Source organism: Mesocricetus auratus, unplaced genomic scaffold (assembly GCF_017639785.1).
Source record: "Mesocricetus auratus isolate SY011 unplaced genomic scaffold, BCM_Maur_2.0 Super-Scaffold_100004, whole genome shotgun sequence".
Lineage (NCBI taxonomy): Eukaryota > Metazoa > Chordata > Mammalia > Rodentia > Cricetidae > Mesocricetus > Mesocricetus auratus.
The window spans coordinates 95,319,234-95,346,652 of record NW_024429189.1 but is presented as its reverse complement, the minus strand read 5'-3'; the positions used below and the strand labels follow the sequence as shown (position 1 = coordinate 95,346,652).

General features: G+C 42.6%; 1 protein-coding gene across 5 annotated transcripts in view; it reads right to left on the bottom strand.

Moving 5' to 3' along the window:
- Mertk (MER proto-oncogene, tyrosine kinase) overlaps positions 1–27,419 on the bottom strand; it is a 100,426-nt gene that overhangs the window by 35,726 nt on the left and 37,281 nt on the right. For all 5 annotated transcript variants that reach the window (XM_040746270.1, XM_040746271.1, XM_040746272.1 and 2 more), the window contains 4 exons: positions 20,709–20,795; positions 18,946–19,061; positions 9,192–9,375; positions 2,623–2,774 (listed from right to left, as the gene is read on the bottom strand). In XM_040746270.1, the coding sequence (XP_040602204.1) occupies positions 2,623–2,774; positions 9,192–9,375; positions 18,946–19,061; positions 20,709–20,795 (539 nt within the window). The remainder of the gene's footprint in view (positions 1–2,622; positions 2,775–9,191; positions 9,376–18,945; positions 19,062–20,708; positions 20,796–27,419) is intronic.

Genomic DNA, 27,419 nt, shown 5'->3' with positions numbered 1-27,419 from the left:
TCTAGTTGCCCATGCCATTCTCACTGCACAGGGCACCATTCTGAAGGGTACCGGGAACACAGAACAGCTGAGCATTGTTGGCGACCCATGAAGCAGACCACTCAGTCACCGCCATTCACATGTCCATCAGGATCAGCCTTCACATACCTCAGTTCAAAAGGGCCTCACTAGAAGAGTGGCAGAAGGGCTGACCAGGCACTGGTTGGCTTGTAGAGCACCCAGAATTCTGCCATTGGCAGTCACTATTTTCTGCCAATAAGGAAACATTAAATTTGAGCAGGGCAATGGTAGTACACATCTTTAATCCCAGCACTCAAGAAGCAGAGGCAGGCAGATCTCTGTGAGTTTGAGGCCAGTCTGGTCTACAGAGCAAGTTCCAGGACAGCCAGGGCTATGCAGAGAAACCCTATCTCGAAAACCAAAAGAAAAATAAGAAAGAAAAAAGAAACATGAAATCCCTACTGCTTGACACAGTGACATAAAGGTTACTAGATGACAAAGGTACAAGTCTATCTTCAGTGCCACTAAAACAAACCACCCGGAGAGCTCTTCCAAGAAAGTTCTGAAATTGCACAAATACAAAACTCAACTTATTGCAGCTGTCAGTCAGAAATTTCAGAAGTGTCCCATTTCCTGCCTTACATAAGAAGTAGCTAAAAGTGCAAATGAAAGGACAGTTGTGTCAGCTGTGGCCTTTCAAGATGAAGAGAGTCCTAGAAATGAAGTGACACATGCCCAGGTCATTGAGAACAAATGTCGCTTCAGCCTGGTTGGACCCTCTGGGACTTCTTCAGGGTCCCCTCTTTGCTTCCAGGTTCAAGTCATGAGACAAAAGCATAAGTGCAGCAGAGAATGTTCTCGAAGTAACGTGACCAACTCGGCCTGTTATTGTCACAAGGCATGAAATACAGTGTGGGCGCAATGCAAATGACCTCATGACTGGATGACTTGACATCTGCAAGGAGGTAAGCTACTGAAAGGTCACAGCCTGAACTGTGCCTATATTGTTCTCACTGCAGAGGGGACTCGTCTGAACAAAGGGCATGAGAATGCAGGACATGGCTGGGTGTGAGTGGCACTCGGTGCATTCGGCTCTCAGGCCAAGTCATTCATGAAGGTTTCACCACTGCTCTTTGAATGCCACAGCTCAAAAAATCCCCTTTAGGAAAGAAGCCTTCATCCAAACCAGGAGGAAAAGCTCTTTAAACACACTGGTTTGCTTTAGCGTACATATGGGTCTGCTGGTATCTTCTGCCAACAGAGAATGATGAAATTCCTACTGAACTGGACAATTACCAAATTCTTCTGTCCTACACTAAGCAGTCACCACTGTGGGAAAATGCTATACCATCCGGACCAGTCACTACCTTAACTCAGCCCATGGAGAAACTCAGTTAACTTTGAGATACCTAGCTAGGACAAATGTCTTAGTACAAGGGAATGAGAGGTTTCTCATGTAGGATTGCTATGGATACTTAGTTATCATTCACATGATGGAAAACAATATGGACGTCTAAGCTCTAGTCTTTTTCTTCAATCTCATACCTATTCTTTTCAACAGCCTGTTTTCTTACAGAAAAGAAAGAGAACAAATCCCAATTGTCCTTTTGGAAAAAAGCAATTTTTATAACCACTGGATGGTATGAAGTTGGAAATGATGGGAACAAAGATTGGAGCAGGGCTGTAGCTGTCCCTTTCTCTTGCCAAGAAGTGTTGTGATGTCCCAGATAGATGCAATAAAAGGGCTTAACTTGGGATCTACCGACAGGGTTAGATGGAACAGAGACATGAAGACTCAAGAGGCATAATTTCCAATGACCACAGTATAGGACAGTAAGGAAGAGTCAATCTCATCAGTGACACCAGTGTATCCACCATCTCTGGTCTGATTTATGTTGCTGTGATAAACACCGTGGCCAAAATAAATTTGAAGGGAGGAAAGGGCGTTTATTTAGTTTACACTTCCAGGTCACAAGCCATCATTGAGGGAAGTCAGGGATGGAATTGAAGTAGAAATCATGGAGGACACTGCTTAGTGGCTTGTTTCCTGGTTTATGCTCAGGCAGTTTTCTTATACAGTCTAGAACCACCTGCCTAGGGGTGATGCTGCCCATGGTGGGTTGGGTCCTTCCATAGATAGAGGATTACTGAAGCCCCTTTTTCTGGAGGCTGCTTACTCTTTGCTATTCTCCATGAAGCTAAGAAAGTTCCATGACAATCTTAATTATGAAAGACCCTTCAGAAATTTCCACAAGGCTATGAATTGCCAGGATGCTAACCTTGTAGCCCTGTGACTGCAAGCTATGATCGCTGGGTAGTTCACAGTACACTCTTCCTATAATAGCCTAAATACCCTGAAGACAAGAGACACAGGCTAATAAGTACCTATTCGCTGCCGATAAATTAATGAAGAGTAAGTGGGGTAGTGAGAAAAGCCCACAAAGACTCCTTAGAATATTCTGTTTAGTCATCTCTAATTTTTACTACATCACTTGTGTCCCATTGGAAGGTGCCTTGCCTTGCTCAATCATAAACAATCCCCACAAACGAAAGCTTCTGAGACAGAATGCAATTGGCAAGTCAAAAGGAAATGACTAAGTGTGCTTTAGGGTGCAGACTTACGGAAGTCGCCGAACTCTCCCACATGTGAGATATCCTGTAGCCCACCAGTTCCCCATCCTGACGCTTAATTGGAGGCTTCATCCATCTGATATCCACACTATTGGTAGATTCGTTCAGAAACACAGTGATGTTTAAAGGTGCCACAGATGGAGCTACAAAAGAAAGAGAGGAAGATGAAGAACTATAAGGAAATACCACATAGGCTTATTTTCTTCTTGGTTATCTAATGTTTGCATTTCAAATGGTCTATGAAAGACCCAGACTAACGGTAAATTTTTATCCATTTTTTTAAATTAAGGACTGTTGAAATGCCACAGGAGTTTCATGTGCCCATTTTACATGGTGATGGGTTTAAAAACAGAGCTTTATGCATACTGGGCAAGCACCTTAGCAACTAAGCCACATCCCTGGCTCTCACGTAAGTTTTTACAAGTAAGGGTTTTAGGAGGCTAAATCCTCAAGATTCACTTGCTATTTTACTAATGTGGTAAACACCCAGAGTAGGCTAACAACAATAAGGAAGTCTGGGAAGAAGGAGGCTGGTGCCCATGGGTTCCCCCTGTAGATACCTGGGGCATAGGAAATGGACAAGGCTGAATGAAGACAAACTTTGTGACACTGGGATGGGAAGTCAGGGATTGCTGGTGTGCTTGGAGGCAGGTTAGGGGTGCCCAGACAGTAAGCTTGAAGTGACTGTGTAGTCTTCTCTCAGGATCTTCAAGGGACTCCTATGGCTACTGAAGTTCCCAGGTGTCACAGACCTAAGTCCTCCCACATGCTTTAAGTCATCTTTGGATTATTTATAAAACCTAACACAATGTAAATGTTATAAAAATATCTCTTATATGCTGGGCAGTGGTGACTCACTAGTCAGGCAGAGGCAAATGGATCTCTGAGTTCTAGGACAGCCAGGGCTATGCAGAGAAACCCTGTCTCAAAAATAAAAAAGCAAAACAAAAAACCTGTTATACTGCATTGTTTAGGGAATAATGACAAGAGGGATAAAGGCTTTCTGTTTTCAGTACGGATACAACAGATTTTCAAATGTTTTTCATCCTCAGCTATATGAATTTTGAGGATGCTGAGCCTGCAGATAAACAGAGCCAAGTTGTGTGGTGTGTGTATACATAAAGTAATTTAGGAAACAAGACCGCTACTACAATCTTTCAGGGCTGAGGATCTCACTAGGCAGACCAGACTGGCTTCAAACTCACCAAGATCTACCTGTCTCTGCCTTCCGAGTTCTGAGATTAAAATCATGCACCACCACACCTGACTCTTTGACTAAGTATTTTATTTACAATAATTTAAGCTACATATGGAATTGTACTCATCATAGGAAAATAACAACAAAAAAGGAATAGTATATATGCATGTGTTTGTGTGTGTATGCGTGTGTGCACATGTGTATATGCATATGGAGGCCAGAGGTCAACTTGGGTGTCATCTTTCAGGAGCTGCCCATCTTGCATTTTTCTGTTTGTTTTGAGACATTATCTCTCACTAGGACTTAGGTTTGTCAATCATTCTAGGCTTGGTGGCCAAGCCCATGGATCAGTCTGTTTCTGCTTCCCAAGTGCTAGGATTGTATGTGCATATCACCACGTTTACCTTGTCATGTGGGTGCTAGGAACTAAACACAGTCTCTCTACTGACAGAGCTCTCTTACCAACTCCCATATTAATCTGTTTTATAAATTCAAAAACCATGTTTTATGTATGGAATAAATAACATCAATAGAAATTATATAAACCAAATCATTGCCTGTGATTGTAGAGATTAAATTATATATTTGTGATTTTTTTAAGGGAAAATAACAACAAAAAAGATATCCTGGTCTCTTCATTTCTCCTGCATCCTCAGACAGGACTCTTCCTTCTTCATTTTTTTTTTCCTTCCTGAAACAGGATTTCTCTGTGTACCTGCCTCCTGGAATTTGCTCTGTAGACCAGGCTACCCTTGGACTCACAGAGATCCACCTGCTTCTGCTTCCCGAATGCTGGGATTGAAGGCGTGTGCCACCATGGCCAGACATGGGCAGGACTCTTGAAGTTAAAAAGAATTTCCACCTGGCAAATGCCATCTATCTAAAACTCTGCCAGTGAAATCATTTACACACTTTTCAGATATGCTGAAGAATTTATAAATAAGCACAGCCAATGAAGCATGTCTTTCTGTCTGCCTCTACTGAAAACCCTTTCAATGATCCACTGGGGGTAGGGGGCATTAAAATATATAAGCTCACAAGGCAAAAGGAATCAACCACAGAGAACTTTCTACACATATGTGAACACTGAAAAATAGATAGCTGATTTCCTGCTAAGAACCATAGAGAGGTTCAGAGGTTGAGGACCCAAGCACTAAATGGGGCTAAGATTGGGAAGCCTTGCTGGACATTTGATTATGAAGTGGTTCATCCTTGAGGTACCTCTGCCCCATCCCTCAACACTTGGCAAGTTCTTCCCCAAATCCCCACAGGAGACAAGGTGGTTTATTTTGAGTTGAAAGCTGTAGGCATCAGGGCACAAAAGCATTGGAGATATGATAAGAAGTCTGAAGACCACAGAAAGAAGAGCAAGTTTGTTCCTCAAGGAAAGAGGATTCTTCTGCCACCTTGACCTGTTTCTTACATCAGTACCATGCAAGTCAACAGACTTCTCTTCTTACTGATGTGTTTGTAGAGGAAAGAAGATTAGGATATATCTGAAACAGACCCGTGGGCCAGTATCCAATAAATAGACAGTGAAGCCCGCCCACATTCACAGAGTTCCACTCAAATTGCAGCTCTTCACTGTTCCAGAGAAAAGACAGATCAGTGAAAGTCTAGGGTAACCTCCTTCAGGAATGTCAGGGAACAAATGCACATGGGATAGAGTATGTCCCTTACCCCAGGTGGGATGGAGTGGAAGAGTGAGGGTTGGGGGTAGGGAATCGGGGGTGGGGTAGAATCAGGAACAGTTGTCAGCTACCAAGCAAAAGGAAATTAAAATAAAACAAAACAGTAATTACTATGTACAAAGATAAGAAAAGGAAACTAAAGGAAAAGTAGTCAATGAAAAAGAAAACTTGAATTTAGAAACATGATTAGCAAAATAATATTTAATAAAAGAACTGGGAAATAAATGAAGTAAATACTCAAGAAACTAGAATAAAAAGGCAAGGAATAAAGTGTATTTGAGAAAGAAGATCATGAAAGGAATCAAAGATGTTCCCAAAATGTCTCAAACAGTTTCAAGGAAAACAAACAAAGCAGAAAGCATTCAAAGGAAGAATATGCAAAGAAAAGCTTAAGGCTGGAGGGCTTGGCCTTCTAGACTAAAAAGGTCACTAGATACTCAGAGTGATGCCTGACACACATTCTCCATCACAGCCTATCACAGCACCAGGACCGAAGACGTTCTAAAAAAAACAAAAACAAAAACAAACAAACAAACAAAAAAACCAGTCCGTGCAGAAAATCTCCCACAGCAACCAAAACACTAGACAGACAACAGACAAACACCTCAGAAATAACTAATATTTTGAGGAGGGGAAGGTTTCTAACTTAATATTATATATTCAGAAAAATGACTAACCAAGTATGAAGCAAAGGCATAGAAGTCCTAACAGTTTTTACCTCTGCAGGTACTTTCTTGGAAAGCTACTTAAGAATGTGCTCAACCCAGTGAGATGCTCTCTGTAACAGGTAAAGATGCTCTTGGCCAAGCCTGATGACCTGAGTTTGACCCTCAGAACCCACAAGGTTGAAGGAAATAACTTACTCCTGCAAGTTGTCTTCTGACCTCAACACACATGCTATAGTACAGGTCTACACACTCACTCACACACACACACACACACACACACAAAAACACACATGCACAAACAAACAAGTAAATAAATAAGTGCAATGAAAATTGGGAAATAAATCAAGAAAGATAAATATGAGGAATAAAGCAAGAGAGTTCCAGTGATGACTCCAAGGCATCAGAGCTCAGACCTTGAATAAGACTGAGGACAGCGCTAACTCCCATCAATCAGACTGGAAACCCTTAAGACTCAAGGTCATTGGCTCGATCACACAGGATGGTCTTGTCTCCACAATAGTTAATAACATTTCTATTCTGAGCAATGCTGTAGTCTTGCTCAACAAATCTTAAAAGCATCAAGAAGAAATTGTTTCCCATTGGCTCACCTGTAACCTAAAATAAGACTTACTACTTAGAGGAAATTGTTCTAACATGATACTACCAAATAGTGTTAGCCAGGGAAAGATTATCCATACTAGATGTCCTAGTTAGGGCTACTATTGCTGTGAGGAAATACCATGACCAAAAGTAAGTTGAGGAGGAAAGGGTTTATTTGTTTTACACTTTTCACATCCTAGTCCATCACTTAAATCACTGAAGGAAGTCAGGACAGGAATTCAAACAAGGTAGGGAGGGATCTGGTGACAGGACCTGATGCAGAGGTCATGGAGGCATGCTGCATATTGGCTTGTTCAATTGATTTCTTATGGAACCCAGGGCCCCTAACCAAGGACTGCCCTTTCCCATCAATCACCAATTAAGAAACTGCCCTGCAGGTTTGCCTACAGCCTAATCTTAAGAAGGCGTTTTCTTAATTGAGGCTCCCTCCTCTCAGATGACTTTCGCTTGTATCAAATTGGCATAAAACTAGCCAGAATACTAGGATACTAAGGAATCACCCCAGATAGATACTAGAATAAGCAACTATCCTAACTATATCCTATATGATCTAAAAGTTTATGTGGTGATATATTATTTATGATTTAATAAAGCCACTGGAGATCAAAATGTAAAGCTAGCCACAGCCATAGAGCCAGGCAGCGGTGAACACCAATATCAGTCTCTGGGTTTTTATTATTTGTGTTACAAATTTAGGCATGATATATATATAAGAAGCAGAAAAGGATCACAGCATGAGGATTAGCAGCAGGTTAGGTAAGATGACTAAGAACAAGGTAAGATTACTAAGAACAAAATAAGATAGATTATTAATAACAAGGTAAGATTACTGAATCAAAGACAAACAATAGAAACTCTCTAAAGGAAAAATGAGCAGAGAAAAGGGGGAGGAATTAACAGAGCATCATTGAATTATGGGAATTCTAATGGTCTGTTGTGCACATAGCTGAAGTCCTTAGTAGAGAGGAGAGGTAAAAAGTGCAAAAATATGTAAGAGTGGCAATGTGTATCTCGGTGACAGAGTACTGTATACTATACTCCAGGTCCTAGATTCGGTCTCCAGTACTGTGAGGGCAAGATGGTAACCCAAATTTTCCCAAATGTGCTACAAACTACAAACACAAGATGTAAGAAGCCCAATGACCTTCAAGCACAAGGAATATTAGTAAAATGAAGCTAAAGTATACAATTGTTAAATTGTTCAAAATCAGCACTAAGAAGAGAAATGGAGTCAAAGTACATCTTACAGAAAACCAAAATCAAGTTTACTATCAACATTATATTGCAAACAAAGCAAGAAAGGAAACAGTGGAACATTATAATACACTAAAAGGAAAAACAAGATCTCCCCTCCCTGTCTCTTAATTTACTTTTTTGCTGCTATAATAAATATTACCACCAAAGCACCTTGGCAGAAGGAAGGGTTTATCTTATTTTACATTTCCAGATCACAATCTTTGTTGAGAGATATAAGGGCAGGAACTTATGGCAGGAACCTCCAGCAGCAACCATGAAGGAAGAAGCCACTGCTCACTGTTTTGATCTTTGGCTGAGGCAGGCGGATCTCTAAGAGTTCCAGGCCAGCCTGGACTACCTAGCAAGCTCATGGCCAGTCAAGACCATATAGTGAAATCAAGTCTCAAACAAACAAACAACCTAACTAGGACACCTTTCAGACAACTATGAAGTCAGAATTTTAATTAATTAAAAAATGACACTTTCAAGCTGGGTGTGATGGTGTATATCTTTAATCCCAGCACTTGGGAGGCAGAGGCAGGCAGATCTCTGTGAATTCAAGGCCAGCCTGGTTTACAAAGTGAGTTCCAGGACAATCAGAACTATTACACAGAGAAACCCTGTCTTGAAAAACCAACCAACCAAACAAATAAACAAAAAAACTTGGTTGTCTGCCATAAATAATAACTTTGTGCATTACATGTTAATTGAAAATAATACTGGCTCTAAGAATGGTGTCACCAGCTGGGTGATGGTGGCAAACACCTTTAATCCAGCATTTGGGAGGCAGAGTCCGGTGGATCTCAGTGAGTTTGAGGCCAGCTTGGTCTGCTAAGTGAGTTCCAAGACAGTGAGGACTGTTACACAGAGAAACCCTGTCTCAAGAAACAAAAAACCAAAATGAAACAAAACAAACAAACAAAAAAATAGTGCCACTGTCTTCTCATGTAAAAGAAAATGTTATCTACACATAGTACAGATAAGGCTTTTTGTTTTTGTATTTTTTTAACTAAGCCTCTTAAGTTACTAAGAAACTATTTTCTTTCAATGCACCAAACAAGAGTGTACACAACATTAGCTATTGGGAAGAGCTTGCCTGATCACACACCATTGGGGAAAATGTTCATTGTGTATCTCAGGAATTACCTCCTTCTGTCGTGCTGGCCGGAATCCAAGCGCTTACTGCAGACCAGCCTATTTCGTTCCGACAGGACACACCAATGATGTAATTAGCCAGGGCTTGCAGCTGCTGGATTTCATACAGATGTGTCGAAGCAGAAGTATTAAAAGTCATGACTGAGCCATTACTCAGCAGGTCGGCTTCCTTGACCTGAATGAACAGTACAGATGTGGACCAGCATTAGTAAGGTGGGGGGAATGTCAGACTCGGCACACAAGTGTTGGATGCACGTAGGCCTTCCTCTGTGCTGTTTTCATTCAGGACACACACAAAATTTCCCATCAGAATTACTTGTGATACTCGTGTCACTCTGGCAACAACTGAAGCACTCAGGAAAATGTCTACACTGTGGCGTTTCACTGTGGCAGGCAGCAGATAGACATTTACTAATTATATTGTTAATACATTGATAATTATAACTCACACTGTACTCAAATGGAAAGTAATCCCCCTCCTTACAGAGCCACTTGAGTTCTTAATCTATTCTTTTGTTTCACAGTCTCTGGCCCTTTAAATAATTTCCAGATCTCATTTTAGAAGATGGATTTCTTGACCTTTGTTATCATTATTGTTTTATGATAATATGAAAATCCAGCACAAACTATCATTCAAGCATACTTTTCAGTACTTCCTAAGGAGTGACATACTTGTATCTTTTTTCAGAGCATGTATCACTTACCATGTACTTCTGACACTGAACCATTGACTTTGCTGAGATTTGAGTATTCCTATGTAGCTTACAATGAATTCGAAAGCTCCCAACTTGGGGCTGGGGAGACGGCTCAGTAGTTAAGATCTCTGGCTGCTCTTTCAGAGGACCTAGGCTCAATTAGCAGCACCCACATGCTGGTGAGCTAGCAGAGGTGGGTTCTGGGAAACGAATTAAGGACCTCTGGAAGAGCAGAAAGCATTCTTAATCACTGAGCAATCCCTCCAGTCTCCCTTTAATAGTGTATGCTAATTATACATAATAATGGGTTTCATTATAACATTTTCAGACACGTCGATAATGTATTTTGATTATATTCAATCCCCATTACATTCTCTTGTTTCCTCAACCCCCTTCCTCGTTCTGGTCTCCCTTCTGTTATGTCTTTTTTTCTTTTTTGGGTTTTCAAGATAAGGGGTTCTTTCTCTGTAGCCTTGGAGCTTATCCTGCAACTCACTCTAGACCAGGTTGGCCTCAAACTCCCAGAGGTCCGCCTGCCTCTGCTGGGATTAAAGGTGTGTGCCACTGCCACTACCACCCAGCCTGTTATGTGTGCTTTTTTTAATGTGTACTAATGTTTTGCTGCATGGAAGTATGTGCACCATACACATGCCTGGTATTGGCAGAGGTCAGAAAAAGGCACCAGATCCCCTGGAACTAGAGTTTCAGGCAGTTCTGAGCCTTCATGTGGGTGTTGGAACTCCAACCTGGCTCATGGCAAAAGTAAATGATGCTCCTAATGCCTGAGCCATCCTCCAGCACTGTCATGGCTTTCTTTGTGTGCATGTGTGAAATGAGTTTCATTGGGATTGTTCACAGGAGCATGGGTGAGGGGTTATTTACAGAACCACAGGCACCTTACCAGTGGCCACACTACTGAAAAAAGAGTCCCGCCCTCCCCAGGCAATCATTAACTGCCTACAGAGCCTCAAGAAGGAGTGAGGCTCCCTGCTAGCAATTATTAACTGCCCACCTATTCTCAGAAGGAAAAAGGCCTTATTACCACGTCTCCACTCCATGACAGAATGTTGATGGGCCCGGCTTTGTGCAGGTCTCCTACACAAGACCACAGCTGCAGAATTCAAGCGTGTAATGTCCTTTTCGTGTTGGGAAGACCACTGAACCACATTTTAAACTTCCAACATTATGGCTGGGAGGTGGTGGTCACACCTTTAATCCCAGCACTCGGGAGGCAGAGACAGTCAGATCTCTGTGATTTCAGGGCCAGCCTGGTCTAAGAGCAAGTTTCAGGACAGGCTTCAAAGCTACACAGAGAAACCCTGTCTCAAAAAACTTTTCAGCATTATGCTTTATTCCAGGTAGAATTTTCTGCATTATCCAGGGCTCTCTAGACGAACAGAACTGATAGAATATATGTAAAGGGAATTTATCAGAATGGCTTGCAGGTAGTGATCCAGCTAGTCCCACAATGGCTGTCTACCAGCGGAAGGTCCAAGAATCCAATAATGGTTCAGTTCACCAGGTTGAATGTTTCATCTAGTCTTCAGGATATGCCAGAATCCTGGAGAAGTAGACTCCAGTGCCAGTGAAGGGATGGACTTGCAGGTGAGATTGAGAGCAAGAGGCAGAGAAAGGCTCCCTTCTTCCATGCCCTATATATAGGGGTGGCCCAGATATAAGGTGGATCTTCCCACCTCAAAATATCCAGACTAAATGTGGGTCTTCCCACTTCAATGATTTAGTTAAGAAAAAAATCCCTCCCAGGTGTTCCCAGCTGTTTGGGTTTTAATTAATTTCAGATACGGTCAAGCTGACAACCAAGAATAGAATCACAACCTCTCTCTCTCTCTCTCTCTCTCTCTCTCTCTCTCTCTCTCTCTCTCTCTCTCTCTCTCTCTCTCTGCTTGTTTTTTTGAGCTATACATTTTCTCTCCACTCCCCTTCCCTCCCACCCTCCTCCTGGCCCCCACACTCCCCAATTTACTCAGGAGATCTTGTCTTGTTTCCCTTCCTAGGCGAATCCATGCATGTCTCTCTTAGGGTCCTCTTTGTTATCTAGATTCTCTGGGGTTATGGCCTGTAGGTTGATTGTCCTTTGCTTTATGTCTAATATCCACTTATGAGTGGATAATTATTACATATTATATTTGTCTTTCTGCATCTGGGTTACCTCACTCAGGATGTTTTATTCTAGTTCTATCTATTTGCAAATTTCAAAATGTCATTGTTTTTTACTGTTGAATAGTACTCCATTGTGTAAATGTACCACATTTTCTTTATCCATTCTTCAGCTGAGGGGCATATAGGTTGCCTCCAGCTTCTGGTTCTTACAAATAATGCTGCTATGAACATGGTTGAACAAGTGTCCTTGTGGTGTCAGTATGCATCCTTTGGGTTGCCCAAAAGTGGTATTGCTGGGTCTTGAGGTAAATTGGATTCCCAATTTTCTGAGAAACCACCATACGGATTTCCAAAATGGCTGTACAAGTTTGCACTCCCACCAGCAATGGAGGAGTAAGAATTTTTGATCTTGGCCATTCTGACAGATGTAAGAAGATATCTCAGAGTTCTTTTGATTTGCATTTCTCTGATGACTAAGGATGTTGAGTATTTCCTTATGTGTCTTTTGATCATTTGAGATTCCTCCGTTGAGAATTCTCTGTTTAGATATGTACCCCATTTTTTATTGGATTATTTGGTCTTTTGATGTCTACTTTCTTGAGTTCTTTGTATATTTTGGAGATTAGTTGTCTGTCAGATGTGGGGTTGGTAAAGATCTTTTCCCATTCTGTAGACTGCCATTTTGTCTTGTTGACTGTGTCCTTTGCTTTACAGAAGCTTCTCAGTTTCAGGAGGTCCCATTTTTTTTCCTTTTGCTCTCAGGTCACACCCTATTTTTTCATTCCAGTTGGAAATCCTGGTCATGCTGATTTTCAAAGTAGTAAGTAGGTCTCGAAGAAAGTCAAAGTCTTCTTCAAGAGACTCAAGATTCTGAGGCAATCAGGAAATTCTTACCCAACAATTTACACTTTAGGAGAAAACTGAGATTTTGAGGTGCAGACTATCTTGCAGGAAGATCCTGTCACCCTTGAATTGCTGCACTCCTTTTCTTCTGGGTAAGGCAAGTTCCATAAACTTAACACTTTAGACATTGCTCCTCCAGCTTCCTGGTTCTGTGTCTACAATCTTGTCCTCGGGCTGTTTACATTTTAGATATTGCTTTTCCAGCTTCCTGGTTCTGTGCCTACAATCTTGTCTCATGCAGTTTCATGGAGGAATATACATCTTCTACAAACGTGGCCTCAGGAATCCCCCCATGGAGCCTCAGTCTGTTCCCAGTCACTCTAGTTTCCATGCCACACCTGCCCTTAGGGTGCCATCTTGACAAAGCTAGTGTGTGATGACTGCTGGCTTCTCTTCTTTAAGGCCTATGATTTGTTGTTTTTGGTCAGAGCTGGGGACTGAACTGCAGGCCTACACATGTGCTAGGCAATTGCATACTTTGAGCTACATACACCTCTGAACCTCCTCAACATTTCTGTTTTGAGAGTCTTGACAAGTAGCCCCAGCTGCTGGCAAACTTGCAATCATCCTCCCTTCTCAGTCTCCAAGTAGCTGGGTTTATATAAGCACACTGGGATTAGCAGCCACCATGCCCAGCAAAAATCTGTCTGCTGTGGTATAATCCTTCTGAACACTGTGTGAATATATGTCACTGTGATTGATTTAATAAACAAGCTGACTGGCCAATAGCTGAACAGAATAAAGTTAGGCTGGAAAACCAAACTAAGAATGATGGGATGAGGAAGGACAGAGTGAGAAGAGACGGCCGCCAGCAACCAAGCAACAGGACAAGCCATGAACCATGTGGGAAAGCATAGATAAGAAACATGGGCTAATTTAAATGTAAGACTTAGGTAGTAACAAGCCTGAGCTATTGGTTAAGCATTTGTAATTAATATTAAGTCTCCCAGTCAGTTATTTGAGAGCAGGCAGTCAGGACAGGAAAACTCCACCTACATCTTATTATGTAACATGAAGAGCTCTATCTTGCCTTGAGTTGCTCTAGGAGTGCTGAGTAGTCCTTTATGCGTGTCTCTCTCCACTCCAATAGAAACTCAACCTCAAGAGCCTGCATAGTTGGGGTATGTTTTGGGGGAAGCTGGGAAACACAGGAAAGGATGGTTTCTATACCACCCAGTACACCTTTCTCTAAATTCCTTAAAATGTTTATTTCCTCATCTCCCCCCCCCAAAAAAAAAAACCCTCCACAATTGCCTCCACACTGACCACCATATCTATGTTCACAGAGCAAGAGAACAGGATTCTCAGCAAAAATCAAGCCCTTGGCCACACCCCCCCTTATGCATACTTCCTGTTTAGCAATAGGGTTATAGGGGAGTTTGGAAATAGTTTCTCCAGTACATGTACATAAAAAAAAAAGACAGAGCAGTAGTGGGTAAAACAGAAGCAACCAAAAGCAATTGCGGGGGGTGGGTGGGGGGTGGGGGGGGAATCTTTAATACAAAAAAGAATTCCTGTGCTGGGCCATGGTGGCACACACCTTTAATCACAGCACTTTGAAGAAAGAGACAGGTGGATCTCTGTGAGCTTGAGACCAGCCTGGTCTACAGAACTAGTTCCAGGACAGCCTCCAAAGTCACAGAGAAACCCTGTCTCGCCAAAAAGAAAAAAAAAAAAAAGGGAGATGCAGTTAAGGTCCTGTGCGTGCAGTTTAGCACAAGGACCATAAATAGACATTCTGGAACATTTTGGAATCCCCTGGGGGATACCATGAGGGTGGCGTGGAGCCTGAGCTCCACCTCTGACTCAGACCTTATGGGTGACAGGAAGGTACCAGCTGGCCTGAGAAGCCACCACTGTTCAAGAAACAGGGGCCATGTGCTTATCTTGGGGGTGGCTTGTTGGCAGAAATTACTTTTTGTTCTTTCATATTAAACTATGCACTGACTTCCTGGTGACGAACCACTAACACTAAGGTGGAGGAAACCTTTGGCTCTCTGCCCCAATTCCATTTCCAGAACCCTATGTGAGCATTTACAGGCTGGTTCTTGGAAAAATAGAGAATTTCCAAAATGATCCCCCTCTGTGGACCCTGGGGGAAAAGAGAGCATGTGAAGGAGTTAAAAATAGAAATGGAGCAGGTGTCCCAAAAGGGGCAAAGAAAGAAACCAGTCAGGATCAAAGGAAGTGAAAGGGTGTGTCCCAATAGTGTGCAGCCCACATCCCATCAGAGTTTAAAACGGTGACAAACTACAATCCATACTTGGTCCCTTCAGGAAGGGGCACACTGCATACAACTTGCAGACTCCCGCAGACATTCCATAGGAAATAAACGGTACTCTATTCAGTGTGAGGTTCAGAAAAGCCAGGTTTCAATATAGGTGAATATCAGGATGGCTTGTGTCATTTGCTCATCTAATGATTCCCCAGAGATGGACGGGAGAAAGAGTGAAGGGAGGCTGAGCCAGCTGGTGGTTTGAGTGCAGAATGACCTCATGTGGCACCATAATGTCCAAGGTGGGTGAGAGGAGCCTATCATTTGTCTGCCCTGGGATGCTTTTACATACAGGCCACAACTATGTAAGGCCACAGCAAAGTCAGGCAGAAGGTTAAGCTGGTGTTTGAACCTTCACCTACCAAAGTGCCCTGGTGTTTTCAGACATCTGGTTGTCTCACCCCCACCTCACATCTACCCTGAGGCCCACTCTGTCAAAATGGTGGTAGGAGCAGCCATTCTCTCCCAGAGTCTCCCTGAAGTTCACCACTCTCATGAGAGAAGGTACACCATACCTTCTCCAGCTCCTCAGTTTAGCAACTTGAACTTGCTGCCTTTCAGAAGGCTGTGTAACTTCAGCTACGTCTGTAAGAATAAATGTCAACACTCATTCCTCACTGTACTCTACAATAGAGCCCCAAACTCACACAGAGAAAAAAACTGATAGAATTAAACGGAGAAAAGTTTAAAAACATAAGAGTTGAGACCCTGACCCCTAACTCACAGTTAAGGATAAAAACACTAGACCGAAGATCAGCAGGCATACAAGACAAAGACAACAAACCAACTAGGCTGAACTGTTCCACACTGAAGACTCCTGACAGCTGGTTTACACCATCTCCAGTCCTTGGCAGTTTCTAGCGTAGGACACGCGCTATGTCATTAAACAAGCCTTAATAGATTCTAAGTGACTGGAATCAGTCTAAGTACTGTCTAGTGGAACATTAGAAATACATGAGACAGCTCAGTGAGTAAGAACATTCACTGCACAAGTTTGGAAACCCAACCTCAAATCAGCACAACTGCATAAGAGGTTGAATGCAAATGCACACACAGACTCCTGCGGCCCCAGTGCTGTGGGAGCAGAGGCAGGAGGACCTCTGCGGTTTGCTGACTACCAGCCTCACTCCATGTTTCAGTGAGAGATGCTGTCTAGAAAGAATAGGTGGGTGGTAGGGCAGAACACCAGGCAGCCTCCCCTGGCCTCCACACATGCATGGGTGCATGTACCTACATACATGCATGTGTGTACATTACATACATACATCAAAGATTAGTCAAAGAAAAATTAAAAGTGTGAGTTTTAAGCACATTCCATCTGTTCAACTATGTTCGTAGAACTGAGTCAGATCCCTTGAATGTGGGTGTCAGTTAGGAGGTCTAGGCAGTCTATGAGGCCTCTGGCAGTGGAACCAGTATTTATCCCTAGTGCACAAATGGACTTTGGGAACCCATTCCACATGGAGGGACACTCTCTCAGCCTAGATACATGGGGAGGGCCTAGGCCCTGCTCCAAATGATGTGACTTTGATGATCCCCCATGGAAGGCCTCACCTTCCCTGGAGAGTAGATAGGAGGTAGGATGGGAGGGTCGGTGGGGGGTATTGGATGGGGAGGGAGAGGGAACTGGGATTGATATGTAAAATAAGATTGTTTATAATTTAAATAAAATTTATATAAAAAAGAGATAAGAAAACTGTTGGGGAAGTCTTATGTCAATAAAGCACTGTTGGGCTGATAGGAATCTAGATAGGTGGGACTAGGAGTCCAGGAGGACTCTGGGAAGGAGAAACACAAGAGAGTCGAGATGTAACGCCATGGGGTAGGAAGCCCGGAAACGTCTCCGGTAAGAGACATACTTAGATTAACAATTATGGGGTAATTACTTAAGTCAGAGCTAGCCAGTAAGAAACAAGCAAGGCCAACAGCTTCATAATTAATATAGCCTCCTGTGTGTTTATTTGGGACTGATGCGGCTCTGGAACCAGGCTGGCAGGAAGGCTTCTCTCAAGGAAAAAGCTTCCCTTTCAGAAAACAAAAAAAATAAGGAAAAAGACAAAACAAAAACAAGTGAGAAAACCATTGAAATAATGAAAACACAGCAAACAAATATCTCATGGGGACATAGCTAAAGCCATGCTTGGAGGGAAATGGATAGCACTGATGTGCAGCACAAATGCCTGCATTAAATTCCTCTCACGAAGCATGGTGGCACATGTCTGCAATGCCCAGCACTTCGGAAGCGGAAACAGGAAGAGCAAGAGTTCACGGCTATTTACGGCAATAGTGAGTTGAAGGCCAGTATAGACTACACGAGGCTGACTCTGTTTATAAAAATTTCATTAATCAGTCAATTGGGAGGATTTCCTGGTGAGAGATTGTAGACACAAGAAGGGCTACCACTTACAGTGATTTACAAATAAAGTTGGGAAGGAATTAAGCATGGCTTGGAGCAGTAGGGCAAAGACAGATACTATTTTAGAAATAATGCATGTTTTTATTTTCCAGAGAAGGAACAGCTGTCAGATAAGAGTAGGAGGCACCAAGAGCAGAGAAATTAATTCCAGTTGGTATGCAAAACATCTGGTTATCAACACAAAATTCTCTGGAAGTCACTTCCCCAAATTGAGATAGAATGACTAATCCGTGTTAGTTTAATGTGTTTGCCTTTTTAACATTTAATTTTATTTATTTATTATTATTACTATTATTGGACACTTTGTTCCATGATACACAAGTGGAAGTCAGAAGACAGTTCTCAGAGCTTCTACTGTGGATTCCAGGGATCAAACTCAGGTTGTCAGGTTCATGTGGCATTTCGCTGGCCTGGTTAATGAGGTTTCAATGAGAAAGCCAGATATTCGGGAAACTAAGAATAATTCTGTCCCTGTGCATGATAAAGGGCAAGGCAGGATGCACTCATACTGTCCGCAGACAGTCCCCAGGTGACAGGTAAATAGCGCTTCTATACGTTGTGTCTGACTTGACTGTGGCATTCATTCTTCTTTCTAGCTCTGATGATCTTCATGGGCCTGCATCCTGGTCCTGTTACTCACAGACTAAGCGAGTGTGCCGAGCCCACAGTACCAGTATGTTTTAAGCATGAGACACAATACATACCTACAGAATACCATGGACTCAGTAAGTAACAGTGTAATTACCCGTTTCTATTTTCATAAAAGGAACACCCAAGAGCACAACTTATATCACAGCAAGCTATCATTTAGGGCAACTCACTTATATTTCTCCCAGCCCTGTTTCATAGCAACTTTAGGTACTGTTAAAAAAGAGGTGAAGATTCTACAAGGCCAGTAATCCCCAGGTTCCTCAAGAGACAGCGGCTAAGGGGCTCCACTTATCAGCACACATGACGCACCTTGGGCTGGTACTATTGTCCTTCATAACACCAGTCCATGAAGAGCATACGGGGAAGTGTGCAGCCTCCTGGGCCCTTGATCACAAACCAGCTCTCATTCAGGGAGAATTTTTGCAATTTATAAAGAATTATCCCTGGCATTATGACCTTTGTCCTTGGAAATGTTTCTTTCCTGGTTGGGTCCTGGAACATAAGGCAGCATTGTGGCCAGAGCATCAGAAACAATCTCTGATGGCCAACCCTGAGCATGGGAGCAGAAGGGCTTAGAACAGAAGTGGACAAATGCTTTCTGTGCCTACCCTGGGGAGGAGGAGGAAAAAACAGAGAGCATAACACAGCACCACACAACCCCTTCCCTCTCCATTCTGGAGCTACCTGGATGCTGCAGTTCTGAAATGGCGAGTATCCATCGAAACCTGGGACCCAGGAGAGCAGGATGCTGTGTGCTGTGCTGCTAAGGATGTGAACTTCAGTTGGTGGGGAGGGGATTGCTATGGAAAAACAGAGATACACACATGCAGTTACAGTGACAAACCATGGGGGCCACAAGTATCAAACCAGCAGTTCTCAACCTGAGGGTCTCAAACCACCCTTCTACAGGGTCATCTAAGACCGTCGGGAAATACAGATATTTACATTATGATTCACAACTAGCAAAATTACAGTTATGAAGCAGCAATGAAAATAGTTTTATGGTTGGAGGTCACCTCAACATGAGGAACTGTATTGAAGGCTCACAGCATTAGGAAGGTTGAGAATCACTGGTTTAGATCAAGGTAGTCTTGGTTGCACTGACATAGGCTTTAAAATAAAGTCAGAAACACAAGTTTGGCCTCAGTGCTGGGGAGACGAGGGAGAAGGACCAGAAGTTCAAGGTTATCTTTTCTTAAACACATAAAAATCCCACGAGATTTGGAAACAGGATTGAAGTTTTAAAGAAATGCATGAAGCATAAATTTTAATGCTTCCCATTTTATATATGTTTAAACTCTAGGAAGTTTAAACTTTAGTAAAAGGCCCTTACAAGCCTACACCCACTAGTGGATTTCTGAGATTCCCAACATGCCTTTGAAAACTGTAATAGCGGAATTTGCAGAAAGGAAGGAAGTTATACACTTCCTCCAGGAGTCACTTTTAGTTTGTCTTTTTTTTGTAATGAACTCTTACAAAATGCCATTTCATATCCTTCATTCAGCTGATTTACTGAAACCGAAATCAGAAACTTTTATGGCTATAATCCCTTCCGGAGTTTTAAACTCCCTTTCCTGCATGCCCAACCTTTAACTTACTACACTTAACATATTCCACCTTTTCCTTGTGTTCCTTTGATTTCCCAAGGATGAGAGAACAGTACTATCTTTAGATAGTACTCCACTATCTAAAGATCAGAACCCAGTATTTATTCTCACTATCTAAAGATCAGAGAGTAAAGCATAAAACATGCTTGTGTTTTATGAGTAAGGATGATGATATAAAGATAAAGCAGAATTTGCTTCTAGGTTTTCCGTTCCTTCCAAGTTTGGGGTTTAATACCTGCTTTTACACAGGGGTAGAAGGACAAGGCACTCAACTGCAATGTCTCTACTAATATCTGCCTTTGACTCTGGTACTGTCGACCAACTTCCCAGTGAGCTACCAGCTAATGAAATGCAAGCTCATGGGAGGTAGGATGGAGAGGAATGGAGAGGAGGAGACAGATGGGTGTCCCTCTTGTTCTTTGCTCTCAGCTCCCAGTTCTAAGTCTCCCTTTTGTAAGACTTCGATCAGGCTCATTTGACCCAGTCCTCACATCGGGGTCCCTGGTGACCCCATCTCTCTGGACTCTCCAAGAGTTAATGAGAATAAGTACAAGGTAGACGTGGGAAAAGTGAAAACAGAAGTAAAGCTTCCAGCTTATTTCCCCTGTGCTAATCAGGACTACACTAGCTAATGCTTAGCAACGATTTATGTGCCAAGTACTGCTATGCGTGTTTTACTTGTATTAAATCATCAAGCCTCAAAATGGGTAGGTTTTATAATTACCCTATTTTTCCCCAAACAGCACTGATACCCAAGAGAAGAGACTTGTCCACTGTTACAAAGAAGCAGTGGGTACCCCAGGCCACCAGGGGATGGCGAGTCCTGGCCTTCCTGCTTACCTTTGATGTTGATCTGCACACCCTTGGACACTGTCAAGCCTTTGTCATTGTGGGCCTCACAGCTGAAGACGGCTGTCTCTGTCAGACCTGGAATGGAAGGACACTTGTGAGATTCGAAGCCAAGAAACAGGTTGTCCTGCGCTTGAAATCTGTGGCTTTACAGCTTTTATTTCTTAGTTCATAGCTTCTAGCCTAAAATATAAAATTAATCTAAACATTGTGTTAGCTCTAGAAAAACAATCCTGAGAAGAAACTACAGGTACCCAGAAAAAGACAGCCCTGGACCCCAACGCAACTGCTTTCATTCATTCATTCAACCCCTGAATGCTGAGGTAATGTTATTTAGGCTTTTTTCTCTTCCTTTTTAAAGTTAGGGGTGGGAGTTTGAGTCATGGTCTCTCTATAGTTCTGGCTGTCCTGGTACTCATTCTGTAGACCAGGCTGAACTCTGTAGATCAGCTTAAACTCACAGAGATCCACCTGCCTCTGTCTCCTGAGTGCTGGAATTTAAGGTGCACACACAAACACAGCAAACACCACACAAGCACAGGCAGGCAATAATGGGGGTCATCAAAGAGATGCAGGAACCCAGGGAAAGAGTTTCCAGTGGCCAAGGCTGGAACAGTCAGAGCCATAAAGTAATGTGGCAGTGAGTTGCAACCTAATGCAATAAAGCTTCAAGTCATCTGTATTGATTAAAATGGCATAAATAAATGGAAGGTCACATACAAAGACAGGCCCCTATGTAGGTCTCCTTCCTTGAGAAAGCTGGTAGACATGGCTTGGGAAAGGTGAGAATGAGGGCAGTCTCAGAGAAACTGACCACGCCCATCCCTGCCAGGTTAGTCAAGGCTCACGCCCTCAGTGATTGGTCAAGTTGACAGAATGTACCCTTGGATGATGGAAATAGCAACTTTTCTTCTGTGACATTCCTTGTTCTGTTCATATGAAAAAATATCAGGCAGCCCACGTGTTGGGATGTTCTACAAGGCACCCGACCAGCAATCCTCAAATCACTCAGGCCAAGGAAAAGAAGGAAAAGTTTGACCACAGGGTAACTAATCAGACAGATACAGGTGACTAAGTAGAGAGGAGTGTGCCATCCCGGATGGGATTCTGGGGCAGAACAGGGACGGGTGTTAAAATCTAAGAAAATCTGAATGTTAGCTAATAAAAATGTGTCTATTGGGACGTCAATGGTAACATTTATCACACTAATGTAGGATGTTAATAACAGGGGCGCATGCAGATGGGGTGCATTAAGATCCTTTGCTCTGTCTTGACAGTTTTCTTTAAATTTTTTTACTGTGTATATATGTGTACAAGTGCATGTCATGGTGCATGTATGGAGGTTCCAGAACAACTTTTAGGGGTTGATTCACTTCTTCGAGAAACAGAGTTTCGCTGTTTCTGCCACTGTGTAGCCCCCCTCCTGGCTAGCTGGTTCACAGATTTCAGGCAATTACCTATCTTGTGTGCTGTGTGGTTGATCCAGCCTTTTCTGGATTACACAGGTGTGTTGATACAGCCTTTTCTGGAGAGTCTGGGAGTGGAGAGCTCAGGTTTCCAGTCTTCGACGGCTGGTGCTTCACCTACTGACCCCCCCAGCACTATTTCCACAGTGTTACTTCAAAAATCTAAAACTACTTTAAAATTTAAAAGTGTTTTTTAAACAAACACATAAACAAACCTATACGCACTATAGATACATTTTAAAAAATATGCCACAACTTGCTGGTCCCTAAAAAGCTCATTTTTGGGTACTGGTGAGATGTCTCAGTGGTTAGAACATGCATTTCTCTTGCAGAGGACCAGAGTTTGGTTCTATGTCAGACAACTGCCTGCAACTTCAGCTCTAGAAGATTCTATAGCCTCTTTGGGCGTTTGGATCACTTGTACTCACAAGAGCATATACCCACATATAGACATACACATAATTAAAAACAGTTATTTCGTTTTCTTCATTCTACTGCATAGGGAATTTTCCATTGTGATATTTGAAAACTCTTAGCTTGTCACTAATGAACTGAACTTGAAAAATGAAAGGGAGAGAAAAAAACTGTCTATAGGAGAGGCAAACGTCCAATATTGATACCCATGTGGCCAGGCTACTGTGTCAGGGCTAGAGCCAAGTGGTCACTGGCAGAGGAATATGTCTGCAGAAGCTGTAAAGAAAAAAAACAGCAACTCTGAGTCCCTACCCCACTCTGACACACACACACACACACACACACACACACACACACACACACACACACACAGTGCAGGTAAATTCCTGTTATTTTCCACTCAGATTTCCCTGGTGTCCGAATTTTCCTGACTGGCATGGCCCTTCAAGGAAAAACTCAGTCCTGCATTACTGTCCTATGACTCTCACAGTGACTTTTCCTTTCTCTGTAAAACATTTCCCTGAGAATGTGACAGATACTTATGTTATTTTACTTTCAGAGATGAGGAGTATTTCCCTCACTCTGGAGGGAAATCCTGAAGTGGATTGCTTAATTAAATTTTCTTGACAATCTAAAGCACCAAGTACTGTGGAGATACACGGATGAATAGAAATGGGTTAATAATTAAGAGAGAACTAGCCAATTAGAAGCCTGAACCCTCAGCCAACTAGTTTATAATTAATATAAGCCTCTATGTGTTTATTTGGGATTAAATGGCTGTAGAACCAGATGGGACAGAAACTACCATCTACAGATGAAACTGCTGCTGTTTTGTATGGTGACTGAAGCAAATAATTAGTTCTCTGAAAATGAATAGTTTATCTCACACCCATTACTCGAATCTATAAAGGATGCTTGTGAATGAATACCCTCCAGGAAGTGGAGTGTCCTTATATCTACATAGCTTCTCAGAAGTTCTGATGCCTACAATGCAAAATTTCTTGTGCTTTAAAAAGCTGAATAAAATATGATTGTAGAGATTTTGGAGACAGGCTAGAATCTAGGATCTTGAGCATACCTACTCCCCAAATCCCCCTGCAACATTTTGACAGCAACATCACCCGCTGAAATCACTCTTCCTTCAAGAGTCAAAATTTTCCACCTTGATTTTCTATCTTTTCCAGGAAGTCTATTCTAATAGAATTCACATATGTGCTTGAAAATCTTTGAATAATAACCTTACAAATTTCTTTCTTTAGATTGATTTTACTTGTAGTAATTATCAGGATGTAATTAATTAGTACGAATAAATACATTTTTTTCTTTTGCTAGTGATAGGGATGACACCCAAGACTTCATGCATGATTGACAAGCTACACACACACACACACACACACACACACACACACACCAGAAATGTATCTCCTTTGCCAGGTTACATGGAATTCTTTGTGTATGCAATCTAGAAAGTCCTTAACATTGAGACAAAATACCACAGGGTTGTTTTCTGAGTCGGGTCCACAGACTTCTAGAGATCCCAGGGACACTTGCACTCAAAAGTTACCTTATTCTCATAATAACAATGTTGTTTTCCTTTTCATGCTCATTATCTCATGAATGTATGAAGGAATTTTCCAGAGGCTGATGTCATGTGATGATATCATAGGTCTATTGGTCAGTGGAACATGGGCTTGTATATCTTTGTCTTAAATTTTTTCCATTTTAGTTTCTAATTCAGTAACCAGAAAAGCATAACTGGTATAAAAATTATTTTAAGACTTAAAGGGACCCTGACACTAAATTCTCTGAGAGCCGTTTGTCTCACTGGGGTTTAGGGGAGGGCGCCAGGGGAGGGGGCACCAACTTTTGGAAGAGAGAGGAAGAAACAAGAGGCAAATGTCAGGTGGCAGACGACAGCAACAAATGAACAAGCAAAACCCTGGTGTGGCCTCCGTTTTAGGAAAGAGAATGTACAGAGAATGGGGAGCAAGACAGGGCCCCTCTCAGTCACAGTGTGAGGTGCATTCTGCCCCTCTCCATGTCACAGCCGGCTTCTGGCCGTCAGGCTGCAACATTTCTCTTAACCTCCTGATCTCCCAGAGGACACACCCATCCTGCCAGCTCCCAGGAGCCTGAAATACTTGGCTCTTACTTAGAAAAATTAAGTTTGGGCTCCATCAGAAGACACAGGGGTTCTATTTTAATTCTTTGACGAATTCATTTGTTTTAGGTACGGTAGATGTCTGCAGGCTAGTATCTATCATTTGATTCCAACTGCCTAACAAAACTTTTAGGAAGCACACTTGGAGTATGAACTACAAAAATCACATTTCAAGCCGAGCAAGAGAGGAAGAGTCCAAGAGTCTGCCCAATTGCAAAAGAGGTTTATTTCACTGAAACCCAGTATTTCGTTGTAGCTCCCTGAAGGAGGGCAACACAGTTTCATCCTCAAAAGCTGACTAGCACTTACAGTGAAGCTGGCTACTGTGGGGCTCGATTTTACATCAAGGAGGAAGTCATTTTTCCTCTTCGTATTTTTTTTCAAAGTGTACACAAGGTCAGAAAAACAGACTATAGCAGATGTCTCAACAGCACAAGGCACCACAGCAAACTGGAACTCCCAGAGACGGGCTTCAGCGCTGTTCCATTGGGCAGGTGGTTGATGCCCATAAGCCAAACCAATGCAAGCAGACAGAAATGGAAATCATCCAAACAAAGGCAACTTTCTCCAAAACTAGACAGGCAATTACAGCTCCAGAGGTATCCCACCTCCACCCGGGGCCTCACTCACTCTGGGCAAGAGCTCTACCACAGAGCCACACCCTCACCCTGTGTAACTTTTTCCCTTATGGGTTTTTTTTGTTTTTTTTTTTTGGTTTAGTGGCACTAACTTCCCAAGTAGTCTCGTCTATACAGCCAGAGTAGCTATGTAGAGGGATTAGGAGGAAAGTCAGCTCCGACTCCCTTGCTCGGTTCCCTCTGTGGACAAGAAATGGTCACCAGGTTGGAATAAACCTGAATGTTTTATAGCCCAAACCCTGTGGCTTTCCTGGGAGAAAAGCATCAGTAAAGCTCAGGTCTCCACCCCCCCCCCCCCCACACACACACAGATCCTGAATGCTCAGCGTCTTGCCCGGGTTTGGGTGAGCCTCTACCCCAAGCCCCAGGTGGTGGTCTACACCCCTCTTGTTCCCCCTTTACACCACCCCGTGTGAGAAATGTCAGTCTGTGACCCAGACCTGAGGTATTTTAAGGAACTTTGAGGAACAATGTGTTCCCCAGAGGAAATACAGTCACAACTGCTGAGGAAGCAACTTCCAGGAGCACAGTTAGGCCAAGTCTCTGAGTGCTGGATTAAGCAACCCTGAAATTTAATGAAATAAACAATCCTGCTCTTTCATCTTTTTTCTTTTTTCTCTCTAGGGTCTGACTTTCTACCAGAGAAGGCAACACACAGAACACACTGCATGGGTAAAATGGCTCATTGCTTTGGAACTCAGTTTGTCTTGGTTTCAGTCACAAATGCCCAATACTCACTATGTACCAGATATTTTTGCCCCAGGAGCCTGGGATGTCTTGAAGAATAAAAACAGACTCCTGTCCCTCAGAGTTCACATTCCCCCAGAGCAAAATGAAGCATATGGAGTGCTGTGTCAGAAGGTGACAGGAACCAGGACCACCAAGAGGACTGGATGGTGTGGGAGGGTGGGGACTCAGGCTCTGATTTTTCAATGGGGGGAGGGGTTTCAGGTAACCCTTTGAGAAATGGCCTCAGAGGAAATACCTAGGGTGAGGAAATGGACCTTGCAGTTACTAGCCAGCCTGGGGTATCCCTAGGAAATAAGCAGGTGAGAGACTTTTATCAGAGAGTCGAGGCATGATGCCAGACAGTGGTGACTCACACCTTTAACCCCAGTACTCAGGAGGCAGAGGCAGGTGGAAATCTGTGAGTCTGAAGCTAGTCAGCCTGATTTACAGAGTGAGTTCCAGGACAGCCAGGAACACACAGAGAAACCCTGTCTTGAAAACCCCAAACAAACAAAAACCAATAAACAAAACCCAGAGAGGTCTGAGAAGCCTGGAGCTCTCAGGGAGTACTGGCATGACCAGCTTATGACAGTTCTGTAGCAGCTGCCCTGTAGAGAAGACTTCAAGTAAGTTCCCAAATAATCCCAAATTTGTTCCCAATTATAAAACAGGCATTAAAAATGCAATGGGAGTCAAAGCAAATCTTTAGGGCAAGCACTAAAGGAACTAATTTGTATAAATTCTCACTATCATGGTTATTACAATAAATACTATTAACTATACTCAGTTAACGAAACAAAAGCTAGTTTAGCTATCTGCTAGTTGTGAGTTTAAACATACAATTAGGAGTATTTTCAGTTTTATTTGTATTTGTGTGTGTGTGTCTCTGTGAGTGGATGTCACCTGTGTGTGGGTGGCCATGGACTCTAGAAGATGGCATTGAATTTCTTAGATTCCAGGAGTTGCCATTGGATACCAGTGCTGGGAACCAAATTCAAGTCCTCTCAACAAGTACTCTCAACTGCCAAACTGTCTCTTCAGTACAGGGGATCCAACACCCTCTTTTGGCCACCATGGGTAATGCACTCACATATACAACTCCCATATACTCATAAATAAAAGTCAAATTAAATTTAAAAAGAAGTTGTGTAAGTTGTCCAGGGACACAGAGCAACAAGACATCATCAATCAGTGCGGTAATGCTAGTGGCCATACTTAATTTCCTGCAATGCATTCTTCCATAAACATCAGGCAGGAAAGTTCTTTGTGGGTTCTATTATTCAGAGCCGCCCAA